This window comes from Tenrec ecaudatus, chromosome 5 (assembly GCF_050624435.1).
Source record: "Tenrec ecaudatus isolate mTenEca1 chromosome 5, mTenEca1.hap1, whole genome shotgun sequence".
Taxonomy (NCBI): Eukaryota; Metazoa; Chordata; class Mammalia; order Afrosoricida; family Tenrecidae; genus Tenrec; species Tenrec ecaudatus.
The window spans coordinates 40,245,120-40,257,946 of record NC_134534.1 but is presented as its reverse complement, the minus strand read 5'-3'; the positions used below and the strand labels follow the sequence as shown (position 1 = coordinate 40,257,946).

Genomic DNA, 12,827 nt, shown 5'->3' with positions numbered 1-12,827 from the left:
CGGTGGGTTTTAGACACTTTATTCTCATTAACTGTCATCTTCTCAAATTCCAAAAAGACTTTGAAGGTAGGGGGTGGGGGTGGGAAAAGATGAGCTGATACCAAGTGCTCAAGTAGAAAGCAAATGTTTTGAAAATCATGATGGCAACATGTACAAATGTGCCTGACACAGTGGATGTATGTATGGATTGTGATAAGAGCTGTAAGAGTCTCCAATAAGATGTTGTTTTTTAAAAGACTTTCTGGAGGCATACTTCGTCTACTGTTCTCACATCTATGCTTGGTTTATTTAAATTTAAAAAAAGCCTTTAAGGGTGACTCACATGTTTTAGTGGTGGATGCACTTCTAATGGCTTTTTTTCTTATTTTTAACCCTTTGGCAGACATGTGCATTGCTATTGCGATTTCTCTCCTTATGATCCTGATTTGCGCCATGGCTACTTACGGCGCATACAAGGTAAGTAAGCAGCCTTCTTGAGCCTCCACGCTCAGCATCCATACAACCATTTGGAGACGTAAGAAATGGTAGATCTCCGTTTTCTGAAACCATTTTTTGAAGTTTACGGTCCCTGATAGGATATGGGACTAGGGGAACCATTGGTATAGTCTCTGGGGTATTCATTGTGTTGGTTCTATTTGGCATGCCAGTTAAGAGTAATCACTACTTAATTTCTATCATTCAATTTTCTGTCAGTTAACACAAGACACCCCCCTCCCCCGGAGGCAAACACAGTTTATTTATTTTTTAAATCATTTTATTAGGGCCACATACAACTCTTATCACAACCCATACATACATCAATTGTGTCAAGCACATTTGTACATTTATTGCCCTCGTCATTCTCAAAACATTTGCTCTCCACATAAACCCTTGGCATCAGCTCCTCATTTCCCCCCTTACTCCCCACTCCCCCCAACACAGATTTCTTTAAGGCTCAATGAAAACTAAGTTCTGCAATACTGGACCCATCAGTGTTCTGTTTTCTCGTTTTTGTTTTTTTTTAGCAACACGCTGCCTGGATCATCCCGTTCTTCTGTTACCAGATCTTTGATTTTGCTCTGAGCACCCTGGTTGCTGTCACTGTGCTTGTGTATCCAAACTCCATCCAGGAATACATCCGACAGCTGGTATGTGCTCACTTCTCTTCTCGAGGGAACCGTGGTTCTGTTTGGGATCTAGAGATAGCTATGCATGATGTACCCATGCCACGGTAGCCTGCGGGGTTTTAACATCGTGCTGTTGTTAGCTGCTGTGCTCAGTAGAATGAAGCAATGCCTGGATCTGCGGCCCCCACCCCCACCCCCACCCCCAGTTGCCTATGAATTAGACCACTGAGCCTTTGGGCTTTTTCATTGGCTGATGTTCAGAAATAGATTGCCAGGCTTTCCTCCCTGGTCTGTCTGCAGCTTGTTCAACATCCCAGCCTAAGCCTCCACTGGCACACAGCTGGTGGCAGGGCATGAGGTGGTCTGGCCTGGAATAGAACCCTGGCCCAAAAGTGAGGATTTTGCACGTGACCCACCAATATCCTGTGCAGTGGTATTGGCTTCTGAGTTACTGATGAAGAGATTTTTTAAATTACCGCATATACGTGAATATAAGCCGACCTGAGTATAAGTCAAGGTACCTAATTATTACCTGGGAAACCAGACAAACTGGTTGACGTGAGTATAAGCCTAGGGTGGGAAATGCAGGATGTGAATTAACACAGAGACCAGAGGGGAGAGATGGAGTGCAGCCACAGATACATCCTTATCCGTTCAGCTGCCAGCGTAAGTGAATCACTATGGGTGCTTCGGCGAATTGGAGCCGTCCATGTCATAGTTAGATGTGAGTGAATAAACATGTGGTTAGATGTGAGTAAACAAGCATGCAAAGCCCTGCAGTGTCAGCTGGGTTTTGAATGAACAGCGGAGGAATGGCAGTCACTCCATGAGATGTTACACCTCACTAGGGTACCACTGACCCGTGTATAAGTCAAACCCCACTTTTTCAGCACATTTTTTGTGCTGAAAAACTCAACTTATACACGAATATATACGATAGTTTAAAAAAAGGTTACATTTTTTTAGGAAAACATTAGTCATTGAACTTGACATAAGTAAATGGCAATGTTGGCTACCTAAATAATGAGTCATTTCCTCTTATTTTATAAAATGAAATTTGTTTAGATGTCAGCAGTGTATAGTTTTAGCCCCTCCCAGTTCAATAAGGAAGAAACAGAACTGGATCTCTGTCACACACTGGTTCCCAAACGTAATTGATCCCATAAAGTCCATGAGGGCCCAGGGATGGAATATCCTATTAGATGGACTTGACCAGCTGAGCAGAGATGGGTACCAATAACCTTGTGATTTAGAGCTGAGAATAATTTCATGCCTTTGTTTTTTTTTGTTTTGTTTTATTTTATGTTTTCTATTGTGGCTGTACCTTAAAATGTAAATTCGCTATAGAACCTAAAAATGTTCTTAATGGTGAGGTTATTGACTGGCTTGAGTAGTAGTTTATGAGTTTAGGGAAAGGAGCAAGGCTTCTGAGAGGGAAGAGGGGAGATTGGGAATTTATATATATATTTAATATAAATATATATATGCTTATTTAATGTAAATGCCTACTACTCTGAGAGATTCTGTTCTGGGTCCATAGCTTGTAGGGAATCTCAATACCAGGGGTTCATAAAACACCTGCAGGTAAAGAGCACTGCTTCTTTCTGTATCTCTGGAGGGCCACGCTATACTCCAGACACCTTTTGTTTTGCTTGGGGGGAGCTATTGCCTGACTGATAAACAGACTCCCTCCCCTCTAGCTGCCCCTTTGCAGCTAGGAATCTTGTGTTGCTTCTAAATAATACCTGCCTGCCTTTAGCTAATTGCTTTCTGATTAGCCGTCTACATTCTTCCTGGGGAACATGGCCTTGAATGATTAATGAGATTTGCTAATAAAGGTACTCTTCTTTTTCAGCCTTCTGATTTTCTGTACAAAGATGATCTCATGTCAGTGAATCCTACCTGTTTGGTTCTTATTATTCTTCTGTTTATCAGCATCATCTTAACTTTCAAGGTAAGCATGAAGGTTCTACCTGGGTTTCAGTGTTGTTCAATGTGCTCCTGAATGCCAGAGAAGTAAACACTGCAGTCCGTTCACTGCCTTGCTTTAGGTACCTAAACTGGCTTTTGATTTCTTAATATTCTAGTTCCTTCTGTGAATACTAACAATTCCACAGACCAGTCAAGGATCCTTCCACAATTGACAGGATGGGAACTAGTGAATTGTTCATGCTGCATTCTCTCATCTTAGATACATAGTATAGTGTGTGTCATGATGTGGCATCTATCAGAATGTATCTGTAAGTGTTCTGTTTGTAATCACTCCCCCAATTTTTTCATTTTAGGAAGATCTATGTTACACAAAATGCAGTGTGTAATGTGTAACCTCCTTGTATGTGTACAGTTCCAGGTCGTTAGTTAACATTCACATTGTCAGGGAATTATCACCACTGTCTATTTTAAGAATCCTTTGTCAGTGCAAACTCAGCCCCCTTCAGCAGTAATTTCCTCACTCCCTTATCTCTCCCAGGCCCTGGTAATCTCTCATCTGCCTTTCTGTCTGCATTTATTGACCTCTTCTGGGTATTTCATCTTGCAGAATCCTACAATAATTGTCCTCTTGTATCTGGTCTATTTCACCTAGTGTATGTCTAAACCTCATTTCTCTTTAGGGCTGAATAAAAGTCTTCTAATGTGTTTTTAAAATGTAACGTCATCTGCTGTCTGAATATCTTATTCTGTTCTGAGTATCATTCTATGTCCATTGTTTATATGGTTAATAGTCCATTGTGGAATTACCATGTTTAGTAAATTTTACTTCATGTTGTACACTGAGACAATTTCTGCTGTTTCGTGTGCTCCTGTTTCACCAAGTACACTTGTACAAGTGTAAGCACTTGCACCTTTTTTTTTTTTTTTTAATGTCTGTTGTCAAGACTACAGGACTGTTGGTGGCTGAGCAATTGGGTTTAAGAGACGCAGGTGGGTGTTCCTCCTCTCGGGCTGGGTGTTTGGTCTGTGAGTGTACGTGGTGTGGCAGGTGCCTTGGCCTTGGGGTCTGCTGAGTCCCAGCTACCAGGTCTTGTCCTTTGTTTGCTTTCAGTCTAGATTTGTTTTTCTTCCTGAGGTCGCATGTCAAGAAGAGTTCTTTCCTTAAAGCATGCACTGCCCATGCTGAGACAATGGATAAGATCCTCTTATGTCGCACACAGCTAATACGCTTCGGCATCCCTTTCCATTTGTATCACAATTCACAAAAATTCAAACCTGTAAGTAGAGCTGCCCCATAGAATTTCCCAGGCTATAGATCTTTAGGGGAGGCATTCTGCCGCATCTTCCTGCTGTGAACCAGCTGGTGACCTTTCGCTTGGCAGGCCAGCTCTGAACCCACTGTGCCTTATCAGCCTCCAACCCCACCCCACCACCGCAACTCTAGGACTTTTAAAAGAAAGATTCAGCCAAATCCTTAAAGTAGCTGAAAGTTTGAGTGTTGACATGTACCCCTGTCCTACCTCTTGTTTTTAGACAGCTTTTTAAAAAATGGCTTTGTTGAGATATGCTGCACATGTCCTACAGTCACCCATTGCTGTGTAGGCTTCAGTAGTTTTTCCTATGTTCATGGAGTTGTGCAGCCCCAGCTCTGTGGTTGCACAGTCTAATTTTAGAACTTTGATCACGCCAACAAGAATCTCGCCCCACCCCCCGTCAGCCCAAGGAAACCACTAATCCACTCTGCTGATATGGATTTGTCTGTTCTGGGCCTTTCCTATAAAAGGGTTCGTGCAATATGCACACGTGCTCGCTTGTCTGCTTTATTTCATTCAGCACAATGTTAGGCTGCTAGGATTTGTGTATAGGATTCTAGGTGTTTTCAGATGTGTTTAATTTACACATCTGGGAATGGGATTGTTGGATCATCTGATAGCTCTGTATTTAACCTTTTGAGGTACTGATGGGTTATTTTCATAAGTGTTTGTGCTATTTAATAATACTATCAGCAGTGTGTGAGGGCTCTGGTTTTTACACACCCTTAAACTTTTAACCAGAGAATTTTAAAGCAGGAAAGAGATTCTGAAATCGTTTCATTCTAACCTGGTTACAAATGACTGGCATGTCAGCGTAAGGAGCTCACAGCATATGCATCGCCTGTGAATTTGTATTTCTGGCATGTTATGTGGGGCATTCATTTTCATTGTCTTCTTCAGAGATAACTATTTTCATTTCATTGTGAAGATAGAAATGTTTTGATGAATTTTGTTGACTGTGAAGCAAGCTTATAATTTGAGAACCTTCGAGGGCAGGGGAGGGATGGAATTGTCTAATAAAGTCATAATCATGTGGAATTACGGTAAAACTCCCAAAGGAGCAGTTAAGCATACTACGAGAAGTTGATTTAAATAGGCTTCCGTTAGATAATTATGAAGAGAGTACAATTAGTATTTGTGGCAGCTCCCTTTTCTTGGAATTTATCATTCTCTCATCAGTCCCTCCCATCTTCCCAATCCACTACCACTATTGGCATGTTTTTAAACAACAGAACAAGGTAACAGCAGCACACTGCCTGGAATTCCCTACACCAGCAGTCCTCATTTAAAAGCTTTTGGTTTAGTGGTATTAGCTAGTACATTCACAGTTGATGTACATAAAAGTTTTCTAATATGGCCCTACCTATGATGATATTTTAAATCATTTGAAGACTGGAAATCTAATCATCACTCCTCAACTTTCAGGGTTACTTGATCAGCTGCGTTTGGAACTGCTACCGATATATCAATGGAAGAAACTCCTCCGATGTCCTGGTTTATGTCACCAGCAACGACACTACAGTAGGTGCAAACCCTCTTACCATGTGTCTCTCCCCCTCCCCCCCCACCTAGTGGCCTCTGAAGGTTTCTGGTGTTTGCTGTACTGTTGAAAATGAGTGCTCGAAGGACTCAGAGTTGAATGAAAGTGTTTTTCATTTTCCTTACAGGGTATTAGCATCTAGATAATCATCTTGTTGATTTAAAAATATATATTTTTAGAAGGTAATATGTACATCCTATTCATTTTAGGTATTTTCAACCTTAGTTTTTAAACCATGGTAGCCCTAATGGTGTAGTGGGCGATGCATTGAGCCGCAAACCACAAGGTCAGCTGTTTATACCCTCCAGCCACTGCATGGAGAAAGATGAGGCTGTCTGTCCCCATAAGGAGAAGAGTGGCACATGTTGATCTATTTCTAAACTGCCCTGCTTGTGAAAACCCTCTTAAGATGATGGTGGCAAGCTCCAGTCAGCTACACATTGTCCCTATAAATGCAAACATTTAAGTTACCAAATAAGATTTTGGAAAATGCATCCTTGCTATACCTGATGTAAATGACTTTGAAGCAGCCTGCAATGTAAAGATTAAAAACACAAGTGTTCTTGGCATTAAGCATCTGGTGTCTTCACCATCTTCGTATTCAGCACAGTACCTGGAGGGCAGGGCTCATTAGAAATCAGTGCTCTGATGTACCCCAGAGGAATTACTGAAGCCCAAATGAAGGATGAGCATGACAGTGAGACAAGAGGAAAGTAAAAGGAAATAGGCAAAGGGCATTTATAAAGGTCCAAATACAGGCATATACATATGTAAAAATATTTTCATATGACAAGGAAATAGATCTATGTGCATATATTTACAGGATTAGTATTAAGGTAGCAGATGGACATTGGGCCTCTACTCAAGTTCTCCCTCAAGGCAATAACACTTTGTTCTATTAAGCTGGCATTCCATGATGCTCACTTTCCAGACATGATTGCCAAAGACAAAGTGTGTGCATAAGTAAATGTGGTGAAGAAAGCTGATGGAGCCTGGCTATCAAAAGATATAGCGTCTGGGGTCTTAAAGACTTGAAGGTAAACAAGCGGCCGTGTAGCTCAGAAGCAACAAAGTCCACATGGAAGAAGCGCACCAGCCTGCGTGTTCACGAGATGCTGAAGGAATCAGTTTTCAGGCATCAAACAACAACTCTTATCATTGTGTGCTCACCTCCCTGATACGATCTCTGAAGACAAATGGGTGCATAAGCAAATGTGGTGAAGCTGATGGTGCCTGGCTATCAAAAGATAAAACATCTGGGGTCTTAAAAGCTTGAAGATAAATAAGTGTACATCTAGCTGAGAAACAACAAAGCCCACATAGAAGAAGCACACCAGCCTGTGTGATCACAGTTGTCGATAGGATCAGGCATCAAAAAACAAAAAAATCATATTGTGAATGAGTGGGAGTATAGAGTGGAGACCCAAAACCCATCTGTAGGCAACTGGACATCCCCTTACAGAAGGGTCACGGGGAGGAGACGAGCCAGTCAGGGTGCAGCTTTGCACTGATGAAACACAACTTTCCTCTAGTTCTTTAATGCTTCCTCTCCACCATCAAGGTCCCAATTCTATCTTATAAATCCGGCTAGACCAGAGGATGTACACTGGTACAGGTAAGAATTGGAAACCCAGGGAATCCAGGGCAGATAAACCCCTCAGGACCAATAATGAGAGTAGCCATATCAGGAGGGTAAGGGGCAGATGGGGTGTAAAGGAGGAATCAATCACAATGATCTACATATCGGTGAAGAGAGACATTGGACTCTGTAAGACATGACAAAATAAGAATAATTTATAAATTATCGGGTTCATGAGGGAGGGGAAAAATGAGCTGATAACAGGGGCTCAAGTAGAAAGAAAATGTTTTGAGAATTATGCTGGCAACAAACATACAAATGTGCTTGATACAATGGATGGATGTATGGATTATGATAAGAGTTGTATGAGACCCCAATAAAATGATTTTAAAAAGAAGAAAAAAGTGCTCTGAGCAGTTGGTGAATGATAAAATAAGACACAGCATCACCTCATCCTAAGTAATACTCAGTGATTGGGGGTTTTGCTTGTAAAGCTTTAACTTTGCACACCCCCTTGGAAATTACTGAAAATACAATGGCATATGATCCTTCCTTTCTCTAAGTGTGTCCTATCAAGCTGATGTGATAAACACCAGCTTCCCTCATATCCGCTTGATTTGATAAACTTTTAGAGAAAGGAAATGCCACTTGCCATCCTGTTTTCTGTGCTTTCTAAAGTGTTGTGGGCATTTTAAAAATAAAGGCAAGATGAAAGGGTTAGAGCGGTACATGTGATACAGATATCCTGCCAATCAAAGGGTACTCTGAAATTTGTAGAGGATTTAAAAGCCACGAGTTAGTCCCTAAAATGTGTCCTACTAGCTTTTTTTAGAGATTGGTTTCATTTTTCTCCTTGGAAGTGTTCAAGTAAGGTCTGGAATACAAGACAAGTTGTATTGAGACAGTCCTACAAAAATCATCAAACGTAGTTGTTCTTTTTAAAAAAAAAAGGTAGTTGTCTTTTTAAACCTCTTCAGACTCAAAATTCACTACCATTGAGCCAATTCTAATTCACAGCGACCCTGTAGGAGGACTGAGCAGAACTGCCCCTGCGGGTTGCCTAAATAACCTTTTTTGGGGAAAACTTTATGGGAGTAGAAAGCCTCGAGGTTCTTCTCCTGAGGAGCAGCAGGTAGTTTTTGAACTGCTATTGAGCTCCTGGCACGGTTGGCTACAAATTGAACTGCTAACCAAAAGGCCAGCAGTTTGAAACTGCCAGCTGTCTATGGGAGCAAGATAGGGCTTTCTAACACGATGAAGATTTAACAGTCTTGGAACCCATAGGAGCAGTTTTATTCAGCCCTGTAGGATCACTGCATCAGAGTTGCCTCGATGGTAGTGAGACTTGTTCTGGTCATTCGTTATTAACATGTTGCTCTAGGGCACACTGTACATGTCCTGTCCCACACCTGGAAGCAGCCACTTTAGGGAATGATAGAGGGCCACCGTCTAAGTTTATAGGCTGCAGAACAAGTTTCTTTTGAGCAAGGATCTGGATATTTAAAGATGATTGTTTTTAATGGGTACCAAATGGGTCTAATAATAATTGCTATTATAATGTTTGCATTCTCCTTTAAGAAAGCCAAATGTCCCTTAGCCTCACCCCTGCAGCCCTGTAGTAAGGGTTGGGAAGGTCTCCTTTCCTCCTTTGCCCCCCAAACTGTATGAACTTCCTAGCATGGAATATTGAAGCCTTCTCTTTTGTCCAGGTCTTTGTCTGGCTTCCACATTGACGTAATAACAGGCTATACCTCTCCTTTCTTGTCAAAAATTAGACCAGATTGCTTTTCTCGTGAATGAATAGTATCAAATTCACCTCTGTGGAAAGATTTTTCGGCTCTTGTTTGTCCCTATGTTATTAACCAGATACATACTTCCCTGGGTTCTGCTGATGAAGAACAGGAGGAGTGTTTCGTATTGGAGATCATCCTCTCTTTCTGGCTACCCACTGTGTTAGTCAGGGTTCTCTAGAGAAACAGAGCCAGGACACTTAGGATTGTGTGGCACAGTAACTGTTGCACTCACCAAACCAAGAACCTGTGAAAGGAAGGGGCTGCCCTGATGCTCTTCACTCAGAAAGCCTTAGGTCTTAGTGGGTTCTCTTTCCCAGCACAGTATTTCAGAAGAAATGCTGACCTGTTTAGTTCCTTAAGCAGTTAGCTCCCTACAGCTCCATAGATTCAGGAAGTGTGGTACCTGACAGGCGTTGTGTTTTCCTTGGGAATTTAAGAGGTCTCATGATGCCTTCTCCAAGTTAGTTCCCGGCAACACCTGAGGCCTGAGTACAACCTGGGTGCCCTAGGAGTGACATGTGGTGCTGTGTCTAGTGAACCATGTAGTGGGATTCACATCCAGACCAGTGCTTGGGGCTGCATATCCCATGGAACCACTGCCTCCCCATCAGTTTGGCTTAAAAGAGGGCAGCGGAGCAACATGAAAACACTAAACCATGTAGATTACAGCATCAGGTTTTTGCCACATTTGAATATATGAAGGGATATATTAAAAACATTTTTCACCTGTGTGACCTCCCTTTGCTATTACTAATATTAAAGACTTAGATGTTGGTGCTGTCCAGTGTTCAGCTACATCTGCGAGTAGAGAACATGACCTGTTTGGAATCAGAACATTGTAAAGGCAGCAGATTCATACTTAGCCAAAGTAGTGTCTGAAATGCTGGCTCCAGATAAAATGCTTTAGGTTTGGGGTATTGGAGGGCACTTTCTTACCTCTCTAAGGATAAATGAAGAGCCCTAACGGTGCAGTGGCTACACATTGGGCTGGGAACTTCAAGGTCAGCAATTTAAAACCCCCAGCCACTCTGCAGGAGACTTCCTGTAAAGAGTTAGTCTTAGTCCTGTAGGGTCATTGTGAGTCCTCATTGACTCAGTGACAGTGGGTGGTTTTAGCTTCATGGAACATTATGCCCTCTCATACTGTGAGTGCTAGTCTTACTTAGCATACAGGTTTCCTTGGTTTGACTTCACAGGGTATTTTTCTGTGTGGGGTCTCACTTTATTTAAGTCTGGCTGCTTGAAAAGCATAGGCCAGCTTATCCCTGGCAGCTGTTTCCCAGGTAGGTTCTCTGTGAGCTGCATTAAGGCTGGCCTTGGGCAGTCTGAGAGCCACAGAACTCAGCTGCTGGGGTGGGGCCGAGTGAGGTGGGATTAGGTTGTGTGTGGTCAAAAAGCCCAAATTTACCAGCACCATAGTGACTCAGATCAACCCAATAGGACAGCCTGGAACTACCGTGTAGGGTCGCCAAAGCTGTAAGTTAATGTGAAATCAGACTGCCTCACTTTTCTCTCAGGCAGCTGCTGGTGGCTCTGAACTGCCAACCTCCTGGTGAGCAGCCGGTGTTTTACCAGAGTCTTGTAAGTAAGGCATAAAAATTCAACAACTTTGCACGGCTCCTGAGGTATAGATTGCATATTGTTTGAAATAAGATCTTGACTGGAGAACAGGAGTTGTGTTCACCACCCATTGCTGGTGGGGGAGAGGAGGGATTAAACTGATAGCAGGAGAGAAGTTTTGTTACATTTCAGAAATTCCTACTTCCTGGGGAAGCAATCCCGAGACCAATGGATCACAGTCCCTTTTAAGATCCAGAATGTTGCCCAGTCATCACTAACTCTACGTGATGGTTTTCAGGACGATTTTGCCTTGTAGGTGGTCAGAAGGGCAGATCAGAGTTGGACTAGACTCGATGGCACTGAGGGGCTGACTCTTAAAAGTCTTTGTCAGTCTTGAGAAGATACCCTTGACGGTCCCTGGGTTCTAAATTCTGAAATCGAGGCACCAAATAGTGGGACTTTCTGTTTTGTTGCCTCACGTGCTTGTCTTGCCTCAAAGGAGCCTTGGTGGCTCCTTACACATTGGCCTTTGATGTGGCAAGGTCAGCAGTTCAAAACCACCAGCCAAGCCGAGGGAGAAATACTCTACTCTCATACCAGGGACACTTCTACCCCACCTGTCCTTATGAGCCAGCAGTGACTTGGTGGTGGTGAGAGTTTCTTTGCCTCTGGAACCCAGTGGAAAGGCTGGGCTAGGGGGTGGGAGCAGTGGTTTAGAAGAAAGAGATAAGAGAAAAGGCAATTGCTTGATTTAAAGCAGTGCTAGATCCTGCCTCCTGTAATCCAAGTGCATGTGTGTTCCCAGAACCATTTTTAGAGGTGCCCATGGCCTCACACATACCCACCTGTTGTCCCTAACAGAAAAGCATCAAGCGTGAAATTGGACTGGCTCCTCCCTGAGACTTCCTCTGCTGATACAGGTCACACCACTCGACTGACACCGTGTGGCATTGTCTCCCCATGCATTTCTTTCCTGCTGTGTGGGATTCTTACAGCAATAGCAGCCATATATTGGCCTTAAAATGTGCCCTGGCCTGCTGGAAATTGTCTCTGACACTCATAACCTCCCAGTTACGTCACCACTGAGCAGAGTTTAGAAGCCTAGATGTGCACTTGGAGACCGTGGAGCGAGGGAGTGGGAGGTTTCCTTATGGCTTGCTCGAGGGGGCTCCCCGAGGACAGTAATTAACACATAGACACTTGATCTGAGTGTCTGTCTGCACAGCTCTGTGAACCGCTCTGTAGTGTCCACTCTAACATTGTACAGCCTTGGAAGCCCCGTGCAGGGTCACTATGAGTCGGCAGTGGGGTATAGACACAGGTTAGATAGCAATGGAATAAAGCAACTGATTTGTTGGAGGTAGTTCCCCCTTTGCATTCATAAGGCGGCTGAATGGGAGTTGGGGTGTTGTATGAGAATGAGGGAGCCTGTGAGGTTCTGAGCTGTCCTACCGGCCCCTCCCCCATTTCCAGTTGACATTCTGAGCACAGCAGGTGCTGGCAGCTCTTGAAATGGTGTGTGGTGTCTGGAAGGAGAGATGTACAGTAGGTGGCACAGCACAGTAAGGCTTGGGAGAGACAGAGCAAGCAGCTGGTAGGGTAGTGCTTCCTTCATTTTTTTCTCTCCCCCCTGAGTGTAGTATCCTAGGTTAGAATGACGAACTCCATTTTGTTTTAAACTGCCTTCTCCCCCTCCCTACTCCACTGACAGACCTTGACGCTCCGAGATGGCTCTGAACTCTTCTTGCCCAATTAGCACGGTCTAAAGTATTCTCTTAGACCTTGAATGAGTACCTGCAGCTGTGCTGTTTCCTTCCCATCTCAGCCCCCTTCCACCTTGCCAGTTTGATAAGAATCTTAACTGCTTGAGTATCCCTCCCCTTAAGCCAGCCCATTACCTGGAAATAGAAAAATCCTGTATTTTCTGTGTCCTGAGTTGAGAAGGTTTTCAGGGGAATAGCCCCCCTCGATCCAGCTGTTTAGTGAAGGCTCCAATGATTAATA

The 12,827-nt window shown here is 43.2% G+C and overlaps 1 protein-coding gene across 1 annotated transcript in view; it reads left to right on the top strand.

Annotated features, from left to right (window-relative positions):
- LAPTM4B (lysosomal protein transmembrane 4 beta) overlaps positions 1 to 12,827 on the top strand; it is a 52,384-nt gene that overhangs the window by 27,453 nt on the left and 12,104 nt on the right. Inside the window, exons 3-6 of the mRNA XM_075549453.1 lie at positions 383 to 456; positions 1,005 to 1,127; positions 2,962 to 3,060; positions 5,777 to 5,872. Of these exons, the coding sequence (XP_075405568.1) occupies positions 383 to 456; positions 1,005 to 1,127; positions 2,962 to 3,060; positions 5,777 to 5,872 (392 nt within the window). The remainder of the gene's footprint in view (positions 1 to 382; positions 457 to 1,004; positions 1,128 to 2,961; positions 3,061 to 5,776; positions 5,873 to 12,827) is intronic.